Genomic DNA, 20,650 nt, shown 5'->3' on the forward strand with positions numbered 1-20,650 from the left:
AGTGGGGGTGGGCCCTGCTGAAGAGTGTATGATCTCACTTGCAAAAGCAGAGTAACCTGAGTTCCTAGGAAGGTGTGTCTCATCTCTCTTAATCTATCCGTCCTTCAGTCTCTCTCTCTCTCTCTCTTTCTGTGTGTGTGTGTGTGTGTGTGTGTGTGTGTGTGTGTGTACACACACACTTGTGTATTCCAGGACATCCTTCTCCCTTGAATATCTTAGTGCCTAAACACTAGTTTTAAAATCAAGGCCAATCACTTCCAAAGTCAGTGATGACCCATTTGGTCTCCCTGAGCTCGCCCAAGCTCTGTTCTTGGTCCGAGGCTACAGAGCCAGCCCCAACTGCTGGGTCATGACAGGGGTCCTAGCTTAGAGTCTTAGTAGAGTCGCAAAGCTGTCTGAAGCATTGGGGTGGCTCCCTGAGGTGGTAGATTTTGTGTGTCTTAGCCACACCTCCTCTGGTCAGTGGTTCCATTCCCAGTTGAGCAGCAGCTGGAACTGAAGGAAGGCTTGTGTGTCAACATGGTAAAGGAGCCAGCAAGCCCTAATTACCCCGCTCTGCAAGCTGCACTGCACAAACTGCCACCTGGTTCTGCTTAGGGGCCAGGGCAGCTGCCCACGTGCAGGCCTGCCCCATGCCTCTCCACGAGCAGACACAAGCCTTGGGAAGATCAAGGGTAGCTTTATGCTGACAAAGGACTTTTGGTGCTGTCAACCGGCTGGAAGCAAGCCCCCTCCCCCCTCCATACCGCAGCCATTGGGCCTCCATTTGGCAGGGCCAGAGGGCCAAATTTGGACGCCTAGCCTCTGGAGACTTCCTTTTGAGCTAGAAAAACAAAGAGCTTAAACATACCTTGCTACAGCAGCAGGGCCAGCCTGCTGAACCTATAGAAAGGCCCTGGAGTAGATTAAAACTTAAAGAATAGGAAACCTGGCTCTGGCCTCACCCACAGGGCCTGTTATGTCTGGCTCCAGAGGCCTGCTCCTCTGGGGTTTTCCATGCCTGTGAACTAGACCCCATTCATTTCCCTGTGGTTTCTTGGGAATGTCCAAAACCTTCAACAGGTTGCAGTGAGCCCAGGAGAAGAGGGGTCAGCAAGAGGCCCTAGCTATGATGTGGGGTCAGCCCGGCAGCCCTGCTGTGGTGGGTGCCCCTGTCAGTCTGCCACGCCTTTCCTCCTGAGGTGCCCCTGCAACTCCCTCTCCAGGCCTCCATTTCCCCATTCCCAGGCCACCAGCTCCACCCTGGCCTGGCCTAGAAAGAAACTGCAACCAAGATCTTTCCTCAACCCCAGCAACCCTCAATTTAGTGCTGATCAGACCACCAACTTCCCATCATACCCTGTTCCCTTACAGTTTTCCACCACACTACACTCAATTTGAGGCCACTGGGAAAGCAGCGGGTCCCCTTCAAGGCTGTCTGCCGCCTTCCCCCACTGTGGGCTGCCCAGCCATGGAGAAGGGGCCATGCTCGGGTGCACAGCTTCTGTGAGAGGCCCAGCAGTTGCTTTCACAGTCGCTGAGGAGCCCGAGGGCTCCTTGGCCCACAGCAAGGATGTGCCCAAGTGGGGAAAATTCAGTCTGCAGAAGAAATGAATTTGAAACTGGCTGGGAGCAATTCTTATCAAATTTCCAAGTTAGCAGTTTTCACCAAGAGCTAATTGAACAATCTCTGTGAGTGGCCTAATTCCATTAGTATGAGACTCCTACAGAGCTGTGACAAATGCCCTGGTGGCTGAGGGCAAAAGAGGCTGTTCTGTGTCACACTTGGTTTTAGTCTTTGAAAATCAATGCATTTTCAGGTTTGGGAAACAGCCACGCCACTCAGCCCTGGCCCCAGGTTGGCTCATGATCACTTCCAAAGCCACTTTCCGAGTGGTCTGGGTATGGAAGGGGTGGGGTGAGTCTCTCCTCTGGGTTAGCTGGTAAAGTGAATGTGGAGACCAGACACCTGGAGACCCTGCCTCTCTTATGAGGCAGGACCAAGAGGCCAAGCATGGAGGAGCAGAGTCTGAGGGCAAGGCCAGGGTAGACTGGGTCAGGAGGATAGGCCCTGCCTGCAGTGCTACCCCTGGGCCTAAGGAAAGAGCCACAGACAGTGCCAGCCTCCTGCTGTTCATCTTGAGCCACTGAGTTGTAGGGGAGGGAACTGCAGCCAGCTCAGCTGACAAAGCCGACCTGAGTCTGAGCCATCCCTGCCTGCTCCTCCTTCCCCCTTGCCAAGTCTGCCGAGGGAGGCTGTTCCTGTCCTTAGGCCATGGTGAGGTAGCTTCTCTCTTTGTCATCCTGACAGGCACAGGTCTTTCTACTCTGTCCTGTGCCCAACAGAATTGAAAGGACAATTTCAGGGATAGTGTTTTCATGCCAGTGCTCTTGGAGTTACTCATCTGCCCTTCAATTTGTCTCTTCCGTTTTGCCTGAGCCCTCTTGACAGTACTGGCCCTATCTGCTCTGATTGCTTGTAGCTCTGCAAGTACCTTCCTCCCCTGGCCACTGCAACATGGATGTCAGTAAGAAGCCCCATGATCTCCAGGGTGCTGTAAGGAAGCAGCATTACCTGCCATGGGCCAGTCTTCCTACATTGCATGGTGGCAACAGAGGTTATGGGTGCTGTGCCTCAGCACCTCCTTGCCTCCTCTCTACCAAACCCAGTGTGCCTCTCCTCCCACTCTGGAGCTTCTCCACAGTCCTCCCTGGGGAGCCCTTGCCTCCTCCTCCTCTCACTGGTCAGCTCTCTGTAGGCTCTTGCACCCTGAGGTGCCTGAGAACAGCATCAGTTCACCTTTCTTGTCTGGCACCACCTCTTTTTTACCATAACTGTGTTGAGTTGTCTGCAAGGGTGAGGCCTGTCACCCTTTCCTTTGGTTTTCTGAACCAGCTTCCCCAAGCCCTACCACCTGGTAGCTTGCTTCTACTTGCCCACTACAGGAGCCTTTCCCCACTCCTCCTCTGCCCTGGCAGTATTTGCGCTGGGGGCAGCCTGCTGCCCCTCACTAACTTCCCTCCACTGGCTTCCACCACCTCTGCTCTCTCCTTCCAGCCTCCCTGTGTCCACATACACCTGTGTACTCTGTCCCTGACTGCTTCCTTGCTGCTACTTGTGCCAGCCTTGAGCTCCTCAGCTTTCTTCCTAACTGGGCCCTGCCTCTGGTCCCTGTCTCCAGCCATCCACTGTGTCCTTCTTTGAAATGTCCCTCCTTGTTGAGCGGCCTCCACAGCTCCCACACAGAGGCCAGGAGCTAGGGGCCAGGCCTCTGCCCTTGATTCCTTATTTTCCAGATGTAACTGGTTCTTTTTATTTTTCACCTTTGCTATTTAATCTTTTTCTATAAAACATTGCCTTGCACCTTGTCATGTCACAGAAGTAATCCTGTGCTCTCCAGTGGGAGTTCTCAAGGGCAGGGGCAAGGTATTCTGGTCACCACAGTCCCCAGGATGCCACTGAGACAGCTGGCCCTGTGAACACATGGACTGCTGCTTAGCAAGTGTGGGACTTGGAGCCAGTCATTTTCCTGTTTTCACATTAAGCTTTCCCCACCCAGAAAGAGATAAGAACATCCGGGGCCACAGTGATGTCAGCAGGGCAGAAAGAAGCTGCAGCTGAAAAAGGTATCTAAGAGAGTGAACAGAAAGGCCGATAACTGGCTCTGAAGAGGCATACCAGCTCTGGCTGTTTTAAATCACTACAACCATGTATGTTGGGAGAGTGGTCCTCAGTAGACTCAGGTTGGGGAAGAAGAACAAGAGACTGTGTGGCCTAACTTCCAGCCATGTTTAAGTTAACAACACTCCTGGCAGTGAATATTAGGGGTCAGATACATGTGAGGGGAACTGTGGTGACCAAACACAAAGGGCACTGGTGACAGGGACCCCAGCCCTCCTGACTCCTGAACAGGTCAAGCATCTATACTAGGACCATAGCATACCTCACTAGGGGTAGGGAGGCGATGCAGCCTGGGACCAAGAGGAGGCCAAGTGTGCTAAGGGAACAACACTGCATGAGTCCCACACATTGCCCTCCTGGAGCAAGTGACAGCCAAGGGAAAGAGAAGAGAGGAGTAGTTCAGACTCACCTGGACTCTAAGCTATGGGAACAGCAGTACAGAAAACAGGAGCACAAAGGGCCTCAAGAATTCACTATGGCCAGAGTGGGGTTCAGGGAAGGGGCACAGAGAAGGGAGAGGCAATCTGGACACATTATTTTCCTAGGTAGAAGAACTGTCCCAGGACAGTGGGAGCCACCAAGGGGAATTAAGCAGGAGAGGGACATGACTAGGTTTGGTGTGAAGAAGGTAACAGAGTAGACCAAAGTAAGGAGGCATCTCGGTAAAAGAGATGGCAGAAAAAATACAGGTGGTGGCATTGTGGTGGGAGAACAGACTAAAGTTCTAGAAATGTAGCCCAAATCCTAGAGTTGGAGTACCCAGGCCAGTCCTGTCATGGTATGTGCAATAATAATGTAATATTTATTTAAGGGCAGGCACTCACACATTGCATGCCTACTTGGTCAAGATGACCACTTTCCTCAAAAGGGCAGGTGTTTTAGCTCACTTCTCACCTAACCAGTCTCTGATCCCTGCCCTGAGAGCAACCTTGCCTAAACATCATCCTTTAAGATGTGGCATAGCCGGGCATGGTGGGGCATACTTTTAATCCCACCACTTGGGAGACTAAAGCAGAATTGCAAGCTCCAGTTCAGCCTGGGCTACACAGTGAGACCCTGTCTCTGTCTCAAAAAAAAGAAAACAACTAGTATGGTGGCTCATGCCTATAATTCTAGCTACTCAAGAGGCAAAGATTAGGAGGATTGAGGTCTGAGCTGGCCCTGGGCAAAATGTGAGACCCTATCTGAAAGATAACTAAAGCAAACAAGGTCTGGGGCATGGCTTAAGTGGTAAAGCACCTGCCTAGCAAGTGTGAAGCCCTGAATTCAAACCCTAATATCTCCAAAAAAAAATCTTTTAGATCATTAATACATTTTCTAAAAACAATGTAGCATAGGTTGGACCCTCAGGTTGGCTGCCTCTTATAAATAACACTGCACACATGCACACTTGCTGAATTTGCGTGCGTGTGTGTGTGTGTGTGTGGCCAGACTCGGGTTTGAACTCAAGGCCCCACACTTGTAAAGCAGAGTCTCTATTGTTTGAGCTACACCTCCAGTCCATTTTGCTGTGGTTATTTTAGAGATGGTGTCTTGTGAACTGTTTCCTTGGACTGGTCTCGAACCATAATCCTCCCAATTTTAGCCTTCCAAGTAGCTAGGATTACAGGAGTGAGCTACCTGTGCCCAGCTGCACACTCACTTCTTAAAGTTGATGGGTGCCTATGATAAAAAATAAATTATACCCCAGCATTTCATAAACGTTGAGGATTTATACTTTTTAAGTGGCAGTAATACAGTTTGGGAGAAGCCATTCTAGGTGACAGTCACTTTTGCTTAGTGGAGGAGTGTATTTGTGTGTAGGTTGCTTGTGGTCTTTAGCCACTGTTTGCCTTGCTCAACAGTTCCCTAGGATGAGAAGTCTCATACCTGCCTCTTCCTCTCTTCCCTTCAGACCTCACAGGCCCAGAGCACAGGTAGAAGATGCTGGAAGTAAGGACTTGAGCTTTGGCCCTGGTGTCCTGGCCAACTGCCTTCTGTCACAGCACAGACCCGCCCAGACCTCCAGAGTAGTGGGGCCTCGGTGGTACAGGGCTCCAGATGCTCAGCAGATGCCAGGCCTGGGACCAAGGCCCTGTCTCTGAGGGCTTGGCATACTGTTCTGGAAGGTGATTCTGGCTGGCAGCCATTCCTGAGCCCCTGTTTACAGCAGTTGTCAGGCAGTTGCTCAGATCCAGCTCCCCCTCCCCAGCAGGGCTGAGTGATCTCCTGCCTGTGCAATGCTGTCAGTCACTTGGTGAGGAGGAGGCTTGAGATTGAGGGCAGTTGACCAGACCAGAGGAGCAAGGTCTAGGCCAGGGCACCATGCAGGGCTGCAAACCTCCAGCAGCTTCTGTTCCCCTTTGGCCCTCTTTTCAGTTCCCACGCCCCAGCATGTAGCATCTGCTCTCAGCACATCCTAGCTGCCCCAGGACAGCTCCAGGCATCATCTGAGGCTTAGCTGCTGGCCCGTGCATATAGTACTGCCCCTCCTCCCCTCCCCCAAGAAGGAACACGTCTGCTGAGGGGCTAAGCAGCTGTTGTCAGCCACCCACTCCCTCACAGCCTGTTTGCCCCAGGGCCCTCAGCCCCAGAACTGGATTTGACTGAGAAAGGAACACTGACCAAAAGGCCAAAGACCCCTGGACCTTCAACTGCAGGGCCACAGTTTGTAAACTCTAAGTCTCTTTCCCACCCAGAAATTCCTGGGTTCTATGTTTCTCCTGCCACGTCCCAAGTCCTAGGAGAAAGATGCTGGGGGGACCCCTGCTGGCCACTGTGGGAATTGACCAAGGGTGGACTGTGGGGTTCAATTAGAGAGCCTTTTGCTGGCCCCAGATGAGACAGGACACCCACCCATCCCTGGCACTGCCTGGCCCAGTGTGGTTGATCCTGTTTTCACAGAGAACTTTGAACTCAGTGGAGCTCTGGCTGCTGACATGCCTTGGCCTGAAGGTCCCCAAGCTTTGTTGGGGGCCACATGCACCTACCAGGCCCTGACTGGCGTGCTCATGTGCACACGCTGCTTGTTCACTTCCCTCCCCACCCCCCGCAGCTCCCCAGAACACCAGTGAACCCATCAGCACCCAGGGAATTGGGACTTCCTGCTGTGCCATCACATCGCCCTGTTTGGTGACAGTGGCGTTTGTCTGGAGTTCATCTTGATATTGCCAAACTATTGTGGAGAATCCACAGGCTGCTGTCCTAATTCCCACTCCACAGAGGGCAGGAGGGAGAGCCAGGGCTGCAAATGGAAATGGAGGCCAGAGATACCCAGGGGCCTGCCCAAGGTCAGACTCTGCATGCAAAGCCTCACCAGGCTGTTGCCAAGGTTAGCCAGCATAGTTGTTTTTCTCCAGGCCTCTGGTGACTTGTGGGACCATGCTGGGGTTCAGGGAGGACAATCACTCAAGAAGAAGCTTGCCTGAGGTCTGTTCTTACTGCCTGACACTCCCAGCAGCAGTTCCACCCTCTCCCTCTCCCTTCCCCTGTCCTTGTTCTTACTTGAGATCAGAGAGTGAGGTGAAAGAGTCCCTGCAGAGGAGCCTGGCTCTGCCAGTTAGGCTGTTTAACTAGTGGGGTGTGACAAGGAGGACCTCCCACCCAGAGCCACTCTTGGCACAACCCTGCCTGCTGGTTCATCATAATCCTGATGTGAGACCCTGCTGCCACCTGCTGGCCTCACTTGTAAAATGCAGTCTGGCTCAGCCCTGGGGTTAGTTACACCCCAGGAACAACAGTAAGTTCACCCAAGGAACAGACTGCATTCTCTGGCCTATAGCATTCTGGGACAGCATGGGGAGAAAAGTCTAGAACTGTGCTTGGCCCACCATAGCAAAGTCTATTGAGTAGACAAGTGCACGAATGAAATAACAAACATAAGCACCTGAGTATTTGGGCAACAGCCTGACCAAAAACAGACTGTAGATTGAGGCAGATGCTTCTCATGGGGCTCCTCTTAGATTGGCAAGGGGAGCTAAAAAATCATGCAAACCAAACTAGTCTAATAGTACTAGACTGCACACAGGGGGCCCTTGCTGCAGTGACACCAGGATGCAATGCCCCCTTCCTACAAGGCTTCAAGATCAATCCACTTGTCCCACAAAAGAAGCCCCAAGATGAGGGAAAGCAGTGTATGACCTCGTGCCTGGGATTGGAGGGGCTATGGATTGGCCTCAAGGCTGTGTGATTCTGGCTTCCACTTTGCTTGGCCCCTCAGTCTTAGCACACTCTCTCCATTTCCCATCAGTCCCTGCTCCACCCTGAGTCCTTGACATACTTTTGTCTTTTCATTTGGAGTTGTATCATGTGTACTTACTGGTGCTTCTACTTATCCTCAAGTGAAGCAAGGTGGGCTTTCCTGGGAGTCGGTCATTCTGAAGAGACCTTTACTGTGTGGCTTCTCTGGATGGGACTTGGAGCTGAGCTCTGTGACCTCTCTGTCACTGCTTCCCACAAGTCCCCTTCTAACAGGGAGACTGAGCACACACTCACAAACCAAAAGAGAAGAGCAGCATACACATACTGTCTCAGAGAAAGTGTGAGCCAGGGGAGTGAAAGAGAAAGAACTCAGAGAAACAAATTAGATTGGGTTACAGGGAAGTTATTTACACTGAGAACTAAAAGGTGCAAGATAGACAGCTTGGCAGGGAACTTGGAAAAAGAGGTAATGTTGCCTGTCTCCAGGGTCCCTCCAGTCACCATCCCTCCCTTGCAGGCTCGTGGAGGAGTTCATGCTTTTGGCCAACATGGCAGTGGCCCACAAGGTCTACCGCACCTTCCCTGAGCAGGCCCTGCTGCGTCGGCACCCCCCACCCCAGACAAAGATGCTCAATGACCTGGTGGAATTCTGCAACCAGATGGGGCTGCCCATGGATGTCAGTTCTGCAGGGGCCCTCAATGTGAGTTCCTGGCGGACAGGGTAGTGGGAGGCCTTGCTTGGAGAAAAAAAGAGTAAGGCCTAGAAGTTGGGGGTACCGTGACTTCTGCTTTCACAGAGTCTCTTCTTCTTCATCCATCTCTCCCCTGAGGTGGAAAGGGAGGCCTGGGCAAAAGGCCTGAGTCACAAAGGCCCTGAGTATGTCCTGGCTCCCTCACCTGGACTGGGCCAATTTAAGGCTTAGCAATGGGCAGAGTTACTGGGGCCAGGACTGAGCCAGTCTTAGACCTAAAGGTTTTCAGTATAGGGGCTGGGTTCCTGGAGGCCAGGGAATGTGTCTTGGGAAGTTGCTTCAGGGGTTTCCAACCTGGAACTAAGCTTTACAGGGCTGAGGAACCCAGGGTCCTCACTCTGATCATATGGGATAGGACACTTCTCACCTCCTCTGAGCTCAGGGGAGACAGAGAAGAGCTTTAGGTCAGAGAGCTGGCCAGCTAGCTAGATATGGAAGGGCTGATCTTAGGCCCATTGTGGGCCACAGGCTATGTGGCCCCTCTGGTAGCCATCTGAGTAGGGCTAAGCCCTATCCAGAGCTGATACCAGATGATCAACCAGTTACAGGGGCCCAAGTTTGACCACATCTTACACAGGTTTCTATTGGTTTGCTTCCAGAAAAGTCTTACCAAAACATTTGGAGATGACAAGTATTCACTGGCCCGGAAGGAAGTACTCACCAACATGTACTCTCGGCCCATGCAGGTAAGAGGCAATGGGCAGGTGTTCTGGGGAAGGGCCAAGCCTCTGTCCCCACTCACTAGAGCACCTATAGCCCTGATCTGTGATCTCCATGTACACACAGCCCACCACCATTCCTGCTGTGCTCTAGGCCCAGCTGGGTGCAAAGGGCCTGAGGAACACTTTGGGGATGGTGGGCAGGGGATGAGGATGCCCTGAGCATCACCTAGACAGGTGGGGCCTGGACTCTGCTCTCACAGCCCCATGAAGTGGGTGGAACAGATGACAGGGCAGGGGCAACAGCAGCAACAAGCACAAAAGTGGTGGGTAGGGGTACCTGTTTCTTCAGTGAACTGCTACAAGACACTAAAAGCTGTCCCAGTGACAGAGGGACACTATAGAAAATCCATTGCCCTCACCCTACACAAAGACACCTCCAGCAGCCAGGAGAGAGTTGTCCTTTGTTGTCTTCACCCCAGCTTGTCTGGGGAACCGGGCCACCACTGAGAACAAAGCCCAAATGTGGCTTATAATGGTGGCTGCACCTTGTCTCCTCCTGCAACTTGCCCCAGACATAACCCAGAACTCAGCAAGGGCTGGAAGGGAAACAGAGTTAGGTGTTACGTGGGTCGCTGCCAGCTGCACCCTGAACTCCAGGGTCATGCAAGCAGAGTAATTGGATCTGGCTGTCCATTTGGCCTAGCACACAGGAGTTAGCAAGGGCATAAATGTGCTCCCTGGCAGCGGGCACCCCGATTCCAGAGGCTGTGTGACAGGCCCTAGAGTGGCTCTATGTCTCTTTCTGCCCTAGTCCAAACACCTCCCTTTTCAACATAGACCTCTGCGTCTCACCCCAGAAGGGTCAGATGAGTGTCCTGGGCTGGTCAGCTAGCAAAATACCTCCCTTGGCTGGCATGGGTTGGAGTATTGCAGTGGGGAGTGGGGAGGGCTGGTGTGCAGGTGTGACCCATCAGCTAGACAGAGATCAAAGCCAAAGAGCGTGAGATTAGCCCAACCACAGGCTGGGGAGCTGTGTGATCCATTCCTAGCAGGGGGTTGGCGGCTTCCCATTCTGGCCAGATGGTGGTGCTGGACTTTGTGTCCTCCACAAAGACCACCCCCTCTTCAGTTTCTGCTTGTGCCTCTAGAAGACAAGTCCACAGCCTTGGGCCAGCACAGCCAAGGCTTCCTGACCTCTTTCATCCTGAGCTAGAGTGGCAGCCCCAGACCCATCCTGGGGTGAGACAAAGCACAAATCACTTCTCATTGTTCCTGGCCAGGGACTCAGCAGCCAGGGGCCCGGGAGAGGTTGAGTTCCTATGCAGCCACTCTGGAGGCCAGAGTCACAGGAGCCTGAGGGGAACAAGCCACCCAGCATCCTCAGAGAATCCCAGCACCCTGCCTCCAGCAGAAATAGGCCATCTGAGCTTTTCTAAGTGCTGCTGCCAGTGTCCAGGCAGCCATGGGGCAAGGCCAGCATGTATCTTTTTGGCAGGAAAGAGGCTTCATAGCCTGCCCAGTCTCATGGCAGCTGCTTGGGCCCCTTATGTTGAACAAACTGAGACCCCAAGGGCCTGCCTGTGTTTGCTCCACTGACTATGGCTTGTCAGTTAAGTATAGCAGAGTGGCTCCCAGCACCTGTCAGGCCCAGCTAGGCTCTGAGACCCACCCCACCTCCCCAGATGGCGCTCTACTTCTGCTCGGGGGTGCTGCAGGACCAGGCACAGTTCCAACACTACGCCCTCAACGTGCCACTCTACACGCATTTCACCTCACCCATCCGCCGCTTTGCCGACGTCATGGTACACCGCCTCCTGGCTGCTGCGTTGGGTAAGGGACATGGCTTGGGGACAGGGCAGGCTTGAGCCAGCCAAGGGCTACCCCAGAGTGAGTTCTCAGTGGCCAGAGGCCACTGCTGGGAGCACAGAGGTCCCAGGAGACAGACAGCCTGAGTGTGGGAGAGCCTGGGCCTAAAGATGAGCAGGTGCTAGGGAAAGCCACAGTAGTGCTTACTGCAAGCCTGGATACAAGTCAGCTCCAGGGCCTCAACCTCAGTGGAGTCTGCCTTCCTCAGCACCTGGGCTGAGCAGCAAGGGACCTTAGCTTGTGCTCAAGCAAGGGTGCCATGCTGCCCCACCAGTGGCTCTGACCACTCTCTTCCCAGGCTATAGGGAGCGGTCAGATACAGAGCCCGATGTCCTGCAGAAGAAAGCTGACCACTGCAACGATCGCCGCATGGCATCCAAGCGTGTGCAGGAGCTCAGCATTGGCCTCTTCTTTGCCATCCTAGTCAAGGTGAGCCCCAGTCTGGTGCCTTCCCCCCCACCTCACCTACTCCTCCTGGGTGCTCTCTCACCAGGATCCTCAAGGAGTGCCAGCATGCTCTCATCCCTCCTCTTTGGGAAGAGTGCCATGGCTGGAGCCCTGTCCTTGCAGGAGAGTGGCCCCCTGGAATCAGAAGCCATGGTTATGGGTGTCCTGAACCAAGCCTTCGATGTGCTGGTGCTGCGCTACGGGGTGCAGAAGCGCATCTACTGCAACGTGAGTATGCCCAGTGTAAAAGGGGGGGCAGGCACCAGTAGACCAAGCCACCCCTCAGAGGACTGTGCCCTCATGGGACTTAGCACAGTGTTCCCTGCCTATCTCTACTCCTGCTGCTAGGCTGTCTGTATGTCTCTGGCCCACAACAACCCATGGTAGTCTCATGACCATGGAAGACCAGACTGAGGTCTGATGTCAGGCCCCATCCACACTGGAGGAACATAAGCTATGTGTGTCTCACTGTGCCCCTCCTTTAGTGTGAGCTACTGAGAAGGGGCAGCAAAGAGTCCAGAGGTCTAACCTCAAGCCCACCTGATGGGCCATGCCAAGACTCCCAACTAGGCCTGCCTAGGGTGGGGACTTCGGGCCAACGATCAAGCCTGGACCCCTTCTCCAAGGACCCAGGCATCCAGACAACAAGTCCATCTATAACCAGTACAGGATGGCAGGATGTACAGGCCTGGGGATATGTTTATAAGGACATTAGGAAGGAAAGGCCACAGGATGGTGCATGGCCTCTCTAGATGCCATGTCCCTGAAGAAAAGGAAGAGACCAGTCCTTGCCTCATCTCCTGCCCTGGGTGACTTGTTTATTCAGGGTCCTCTCTAAAGAGCCTTGATGCCTGTCTTAATGACATTTGAGGAGCCTGGCTCTAGCCTTGCAGTTACCAAGTCACCACCTGGCTCCTGCCCCTGGCTGTGGGATGCCTAACATGCAGAGTGTTTGGCAGAGTGCAGAGCCCAGCACATAGTGCTGAATAGACACGGTATTATAAAACAGAGCAGAACAGAAGAGAAAGAGTCCATTCCAGCTAGAAACAGTCAAGCACTGATGCTGAAGTTCATTGAGCAGGACAGACATTCAGGTCTAGGTCAGTCAACCAACTTCTAACCTATGCTCTCAGACCAGCAAGGGGTGCAGCTCACTGGCAGTGCAGTCGGCACAGACAGACTCAACTACCTCACATAACTCACAGAGCCCTGGCCCCTCCCGGCCCAAGCCTTGGCACTTTCAGGTGCTGCTGCAGCTGAAGGTGAACTGGCAGGGCGTCTGAAGGCAGCTGAAGGTGAAGCTGGCTGGCGGCAAGAGGCTAGGGTTGGATGGTCCCTGTCCTAGGTCAAGCATCCACAATGGGTAGCAGGACAGGAAGTTCCCTTGTAGCTAGACGAGGGCCAGGACAGAGGGCCATCTCTAAGCAGGAGGTTAGGAGGTGGCATCCAGAGCCCAAGGTGGTGGTGTGTTCCCCTCTAGGCACTGGCCCTGCGGTCCTACCACTTCCAGAAGGTGGGGAAGAAGCCAGAGCTCACACTAGTCTGGGAGCCTGAGGACCCTGAGCAGGAGCCCACTCAGCAGGTCAGAACCTCACTGTGTCATGTTTGTCTACTCTTCCCAAGTCCTAGTGGGCCCTCCTTCTGCCTCCCAGGTCTGCCCTGCACCCCACACTGTAGGCTCCCCAGTGGGGTTTCAGACCCCCTCTTCCCATGCCAAGGCCCAGGCAATGCAGTCAGACTGCCAGAGCCCTCACCTGGAGGACACCCACTGTGGGCAGAGACTGTGCCTATCCCCCTAAAGCATGGGTTGTTAACTTGTGGGGTCCCTTGAGAATCTGATGAAAGCTGTGGACTTTACCCCAGAGATCATATAGAGTGGTTTTTCACTCCACAGGCCAGCCCAACCTGTTTCCCCTTACTCTTGTGAGCACTCACTGTGTTATCAGGTGTCCACACAGTGCTATCTGGGCCTCTTGGTTCTCCCCAGATTCCATAGCTCCAGTTTACAAATAGGCAACAGAGGCTTAGAGGCCCAGGTGGGCCTCAGTGACCCTGCACACACAGTGGTAGAGCTGGAATTTGACCACAGACCCCTGTCCTCCTTGTCTCCCACATACCTGATTCTGCCACAGATCATCACCATCTTCAGCCTGGTGGAAGTGGTCCTGCGGGCAGAAGCTGCTGTTCTCAAGTACAGTGCCACCCTGAAGCGGCCAGGTGCTCAGAGCTCCCTGGGCCTGGAGGAGGAGGATCCTGATGATGAGTTGGAGGACTGAGCTACCAGGCCTGTCGCCTGCCCTGGCCTTCTGGCTTTTAGGAGTGGGACCTTTTGACACCAAAGGGGATTTTTAATTTGGTTTTTAACAACTCAGGGGTTTGTTTTTATTTTTATTTTTCATTTTATTTTTGCAGCTTAGTTTTTAAATGAACTGAAGGGGAGAGGGTGGGGCTAGATGGAAGGCTGAGCCTAGCAAGTGTTTCCCCAAACAGAGAGAGCCCTGGTCCTCCTGGAAGGCAAGCCCTGCTTCTGCCAGGCCACCCACTGCCCTCCCCTTCCCAGGAAATGGGGGGTTCAGAAAATCAGTGTTATGGAATAAAATCAAGTGTGAAGTGCTGTCTGTGTGGGTGATATGGGAAGCCTGGCAGCAGGGTGCCCCACGCACCCAGGGTGGCTCAGGCCCCACCTCACAGCTGAGCTGGTGTCAACAGCCCAGAACTTTCCTGCCAGCTCCAGAATGATTCACAGAGCCATGCATGGCAGATTGATGCTGGAGCTTCATTCTGGCTGATTAAAAATGTAATTAGTGTGCACAACAGGGAGCTACCCATCATCCTGTACACATGGCTACGTCCATCCCTTCCCACCAGTTCCTCTCTGCTTCCAGCCCACATGGCCAGGGGTGGGGGTGCAGTGGCTGGGGTCTGGGACACTCCCTCCCCTAGTTCCTAGGTGAGAGTTCCAAGTAGCCCATCCACATGCCTTAACCTGAGTCAGTACCTTGACACCTCCAATCCCAATCCTGTGCCTGGCATTGCTGAGAAAGCATGGGGACAGGTTGAAGCCTGGCCTGCAGTAGGACAGTAGGAGCCTCCCAGGTAGACAGAAGGGATGGGGATCCACCTAAGCACCCACTCTCATGGTCCCAGAGGTGGAGATACCAAGCAGCCCTATGCCCAGCTGGCCTGACCTCTACCTGCACTCCTCCCCCTCCCCCAAACTAGAGAATCTTAGGTTGGCTTCCTTGAGACGTGCCAAAATCCGGGATAAAAACCATGGTGACAAGGATCCTGTCCCACCTTGAGGTTCCTGAGGTGTCAGGATTAATGGGCTCATTTGATGTAGTTACAGAGAATTTTCTTCACCGAAGAATTCGGTAGCATCCCTTGGTAGAAGGCCTCACAATGACTGGTTGCAGCAATGGCCCTGCTCCTGTAGGGCTGTCACCCTCAGTCTGGGATGGCTGCCTGGGGGTGGGGGGAGTCAAAGTCACATCATCCTTACCTTCCCTTAGTTCCTTTCTTTCCCCAGTGCCTCGGCTATCTCATGCAGCCCTCAGCTTGCCACTCCCAGATGTCCCCAGAACCTTCTCATGGCACCACATATTTGGAAGGGTAGGTAGGTGAGGGGCTGGTGGTTTGGAATTTTGATGAGGCTTCTGGGTGCTTCCCTAGCCCTGAAAGCCCCACAGGTGACAGTCCTACCTTGCCTGTTCCCTCAAGACTACGCCATCCTCTGAAGGGCTCTCTGCCCTGTCACGCCTAGGCCGTCCCTACCCTCAAGAATCCCCAGGGAGGTGGTGGCAAGAGTACTGGGCTCCCTCTCAGGCAGCAGACTGTGGCTGGACAGCGCCTGACTGCCTCAGCAAGGACCAGCCAGACCCACCAGTGAGGAAGAGCTCTGCTGCCTAGACTTGCTTAGGAGGCAGCTGCGGGATTCAAAGCTTCTCCCGAAAGGCTTGCCTCGCCCTCAGTCCCCCAGAACATCACAGCCCCTGGAGCTCCAGGCCTCCCCATCCATTTGACAAGTGGACACCACACCCACAAGGAGCAGGTCTCTACCTAAGGTGGCACCTGCAGCCAGACTGCCCAGTGAGGACAAGGCTTGGTTGGGTGCCTGCTCTTTACCCCACCCCATTGTCTCCTGGGTGCAAAGGAAATGGCTCAGCTTTCTTCCCCTCCACAGAAGCTGAGTCCTTTGTCTTCATTCATTCATTCCACAAACGTTATAATTAAGTCAATCTACTGCAGGGTACTGGTGGGACTGGTGTGTCCACAGGTCCTGTGAAGGGGACAATCCCTTCTTTGATCCTACAAGAAGAGAACTTCTGACAAAAGGGATGACAGCAGAGAAAAGCCTCATCAAAAGGAGGACTTGTTCTTCAGTAAGCTATCCCACAGCACCTGCAAGCCAGTGGAGGCCTGGGGCACAGAATAAGGGCTCTTTTTCTTAAGGACTCCCCTCAGCACCATAGAAGGGAGATACACAACTAGTCCCACTCTATGACTGGGGACTGGAAAAGCTCAAAGGCAGGTGAGATATTCCCAGCCACACAGGGGTCACTGCCAGCTTCCTGGCACCAGGGGAAGATGGCACAGGCCACAGACCCAGCATGGGCAAGAGAGCTAAGACGTATGAGCTTGAGCCTACCTTCCTGAAGACAGCCTGACCTTCCTGGCTTCCTGCCCAGACCTGCTTAGGAAAGGTCTTAGGAAAGCACGGTGAGGACTCCGGCCCCAAGAAGCTGTCATACTGGAGTGGAAGCACCGCTGGGGCACTGAGCAGTAGTGGGAAGCTGGGGGAGCATGCGGTAGAGAGGTGAGGCCTCTGCAGAGCCACACCAGATGCCCACTGCAGCCCCTCTGGCCATATGGCAGGGTAGAGCAGGCCAACAAGGATGCCGTGAGAGGAGGGCCTGAGGTGCGTGTCAGATTTTAAACTTATTATCCTAGCCGGGCACTGGTGGCTCATGCCTGTAATTCTTGCTACTCAGGAGGCAGATCAGGAGGATGGTTCAAAGCCAACCCCAGACAAATAGTTAGCAAGACCCTATCTTGAAAAAAACCCATCAAAAAAAAAGCTGGTGAAGTGGCTCAAGGCCTTGAGTTCAAACCCCAATACTGGAAAAAAAAAAAAATTAAAACCCCAGTGCCACCACAAAAAAAAAAAAAAAAAACACCTTGTATTATTATTCTGCAGTGCTGAGGCCCAAGCCCAGGGCCTTGCATGTGCTTGGCAACCACTGTACCACTGAGTCACATCCCTAGCCCAGAACGTTTTTAGGCATGCAAGTTCTCAAACAACATGTGTCCCCTGTCTTCTTTCTCAAGAAGGGTGTGCTCTGCCAAATGAGGGAAAAGACCAAGGAAGAGGAAAGCAATAGGAAACACTCTTCCGCTTTGCGCTAGCCAGATGGAAGTTGTGGATAGCTGAGTACAAGCTCTTCTAGTATTGGCAGCCCCGCCCTTGAATGCCCAAGGCCTGGGGGATGGCCTGGCAAACCCAAAGCCTTCCAGCTCCAATCCCTTAGAGCTAAGAGCCTATTGCTGCAGGCGCTAGAAGCCGGAGACTTAGGAGTCCCCATCCTCGGGGACGGAGGCTTATTGCTGTGGGCTTTGACCACCAGGAGCCCTGGCACTTGGCAGCTATTGTAACCCTCAGCCTTCAGCAGCAGTGAGTGGCAGCAGCAGGCAAGGCCTGCTAGTTGTTACAGTTCCTGAACGGGCCTCAGGTGTTGGGACCTTCAGTTCCCACAGCAGTTAGTATGACAGCTTTTGAGCCTAGGGTGTCTGGGACACTTGGCCCTTAAGGGTTGTCAGCTCTCTGGAACTCTCATAGCAACTGAGATCCACAGTTTCTTGTCTTCAGCTCTTCAACACCTTCCTTGTCTCTGCCACCTCTGCTCCCTCCTCTATGGAACACTTCTGCTGTCCTTTCACTGCTGCCACTGCCGGCAGCACTCTGTTGCCACTTCTACTATCTCCTCTCTCTACTAATGATCAAAAGTAGGCAAGAAAAGAGCACCTGAGAGATGCCTTTTATTGGGCCTAATGTTGCAACACCAGGGGCCAGCTCAGGAGGGTGCCTACTGGCTGACTGAAAAATGAGATGAGGGCTCAAGGGGTAGAGCACCCTGTCTTGCAAGTGCAAAGTCCTGAGTTCAAACTCCAGTACCCGCCCCCCCAAAAAAAGTGACCGAACAGCCTGCTTATGTAACCAGAAAGGGGGTGTGGCAAGGGTGTTTGCACCAATCATAGCAGTCCTTCATGCAAATTAAGGACTATGTTTGCACCAATCACTGGACTGCCACTGGGCTACCATGGGAAGTGCTCCCCCTCTGGCCTGGGTGAAAAATGGCTGCAGGATCTAGAGTTGGTTCAAAAAGTCCAGTGCCAGCTATTTGAAACAATCTTGGCTGGGACCTCCTGGAGCTGGAGTTGTGCTTCAGCAGCAAGAAGCCATTGTTACCTTTTAGCTTCTTCAGGGCATTTGTGGAGTGTTCAAAACAGCTGGCATGAGGAAAGTATCTCTTCAAGGCAGCCAGGGCACCAGGGGTCTAACAGCACTCAATTAGGGAGTCAAATTTCCCTGGTCCCATCTTATTTAAAGGAAACATTTTAAAAGGTGTTTGCAGTAAAGACCTATATCATTAATAACAGTAACTACTGGGTTTTTTTGTTTGTTTGTTTGGTTTTGGTTTTTGGGTTGGGTTTTGTTTTGGTGGTACTGGGGCTTCAACTCAGGGCCTACACCTTGAGCCACTCCAACAGCCCTTTTTTGTGAAGGTTTTTTTTTTTTTTTTCTTCAAGATAGGGTCTCATGGAACTATTTCCCCCACCGGGCTGACTTCACACTGAGATCCTCCTGATCGCTGCCTCCTGAGTAGCTAGGATTATAGGCGTCAGCCACCGGCACCAGGCTAGATTATTCTTTTAAATAAGGTCTCACGTTTTTGGGTGGTGGAGGGACTCAAGCCTAGCAAGTGTGAGGCCCTGAGTTTAAGCTCCTGTACCACAAAAAAAAAAAAAAAAAAGTCTCACATTTTTTGCCTAAGGCCAGGATTCTTCTACCTATTCATCCAGAGTAGCTGGGACTACAGACATACCACCATACCCAGCTTGTCAGTTGAGATGGAGTCTTGCTAACTCTTTGCCCAGGCTGCCCTCAAACTGCAATCCTCCCAATATCCACCTTTCAAGAAGCTGGGATTACAGGCTTTTTGTTGTATTTTTTGAGACAGGGTCTTGACTTCCCAAATGTTGGGATTATAGGTATGTACCACCACACCCCACAATTTGACACTATTTAAATGTTTGTTTATGTTACTGGGGATTGAACCCAGGGCCTTGTGCACGGTAGCAAGTGCTCTCCCAATTGAGCCGTGCCCCCAGCCCTTTTGTTTGTACTTTTTGGGTTTTGAGATGGGGTCCTAGACTGGCAGAGTAGTTCAAATGGTAGAGTGCCTGCCTAGCAAGCAAGATAGGGCCCCACTGTCCTTGCCTGGGCCAGCCTCCAATTCTCAATCCTCCTGCCTTCATCTTCTGAGTAGCTGGGATTATAAGCATTGAACCACTGTGCTGGCTAACAGTGCTTTTCTCTTAACCAAGTAAATAGTAGGTCTTGTGGGGAATTGGGCCAGAAAGTAGTGGTATAGTGCTTGAGATGGTGGTGAGGGGGCAGCCCAGCACTGGGTCAGCTGGGCCTCTAGTCCAGAGGGCACTGGCCTAGAGCAGCAGGAAAGCGAAGTGGATGGAAAGCCTGATCCATCAGGGGAGCCTAGGAGAAGTTCCAGGTACTTGACAAAGAGTCCCTACTTTTTGGTTAAGAATTGCCCTCACCTGCCCTTACATACTCACAGTCAAGGCTCCTCTAAATGTGACTCTCTTGCTTTCCTGTTAAGAGAGCCAAGGCTGCCACTGATTGAATACATTCTGGCCACCCTCTTGAAATCAGGTCTAAAACCTTAGAGAAAGAAGCTACCAGCTGCCTGTCCTCCATGGTCCACGTCAGGCTCCCTAGGGCAGTTCCCTTGTAACAGTTACAAACAGGTGGAACCGGTTTTCTAGAGAGGGTGGAGCCAGCACCAGGGCAGTGACCAGGGCCTGTTTTAAGGGTTCAGGGATTGTACTTCCTCCTGCTTCCAAAAAACGGGGTCAGGTTATTCACCCCAGAGAGAGAACATCACCCCTTCATTTTTAGGGTGTTAAATGTGTAAAAATCACTGAAAAGACAGATATTTAAATAAGCTGATTAGTTAGGATTCAGTTTTTCTAAAGAGAAAAGCCTGATGAATTTCATAAGTAATTAATTATAATTATCTTGATAAAACATCTCTCCTATAAACCAGTTTTTTTAGCAAATATTACTAAGAGCAGACTAGTTTTAAGACAAAATTAGGTGCTAGCTTTATAGTAGTTTAAGAAACATTTTGAAGATGTTTATGTAACTATACACAAAACAAACACACGAACAAGTTATAAATTAGGCATGCCAAAAATGTCTATTTAAGCATGCATAAGATGAGGTGAAATTCCAAGAGCAAATTAAGTTGTGCCCAATGATGTTTTAGAACTCATTTTTTAGAGCCTTATCTTGATAGCTGAAGCAAAAGTAAGTCTCTAACAAGATTGTTGTAGCCTTTTAGACTCATAGCCTTCATTAAATCAGCCATAAAAACAAAGTAGACATACATAAAAAGACACACAAAAACAATAAGAGTACAGTCTCAGAAAAAAAAACAACTTTTTTTTCTTTTTGCGGTACTGAGAACTGAGGACCTGCACCTTGAGCCACTCCATCAGTCCTTTTTTGTGATATGTGTTCTCAACATAGGATCTCGTGAACTACGTGCCTGGGTGGCTTTGAACTACAATCCTCCTTATTCTCTGCCTCCTGAGTTGCTAGGATTGCAGGTGTGAGCCAGCAGCACCCAGCTGTAAAAAACTTTTTAAACCATAGGTGAAAGTTAGAATTTTTCTCAAGGCAGCAACAAGATAAGCTCAGGACCTTTCATTTTTATGCAAATCACAACAGATCTCCTTAAATCTCTAAAAATAGTTAATATTTTATCTTTTTAAAAATAGTT

General features: G+C 52.0%; 1 protein-coding gene across 5 annotated transcripts in view; it reads left to right on the top strand.

Moving 5' to 3' along the window:
- Window positions 1-19,816, top strand: part of Dis3l2 (DIS3 like 3'-5' exoribonuclease 2) — a 370,364-nt gene extending 350,548 nt beyond the window's left edge. For 4 of the 5 annotated variants that reach the window (XM_020172822.2, XM_074071998.1, XM_020172820.2 and 1 more), the window contains exons 15-21: window positions 8,358-8,541; window positions 9,192-9,278; window positions 10,937-11,084; window positions 11,419-11,549; window positions 11,691-11,795; window positions 13,048-13,149; window positions 13,700-19,816. In XM_020172822.2, the coding sequence (XP_020028411.2) occupies window positions 8,358-8,541; window positions 9,192-9,278; window positions 10,937-11,084; window positions 11,419-11,549; window positions 11,691-11,795; window positions 13,048-13,149; window positions 13,700-13,843 (901 nt within the window). In that variant the 3' untranslated portion in view covers window positions 13,844-19,816. The remainder of the gene's footprint in view (window positions 1-8,357; window positions 8,542-9,191; window positions 9,279-10,936; window positions 11,085-11,418; window positions 11,550-11,690; window positions 11,796-13,047; window positions 13,150-13,699) is intronic. The other variant, XM_020172819.2, reaches the window with a different exon arrangement.
- Window positions 19,817-20,650: the final 834 nt, after the last annotated feature.

The sequence above is a fragment of the Castor canadensis genome, chromosome 4 (assembly GCF_047511655.1).
Source record: "Castor canadensis chromosome 4, mCasCan1.hap1v2, whole genome shotgun sequence".
Classification (NCBI taxonomy): domain Eukaryota; kingdom Metazoa; phylum Chordata; class Mammalia; order Rodentia; family Castoridae; genus Castor; species Castor canadensis.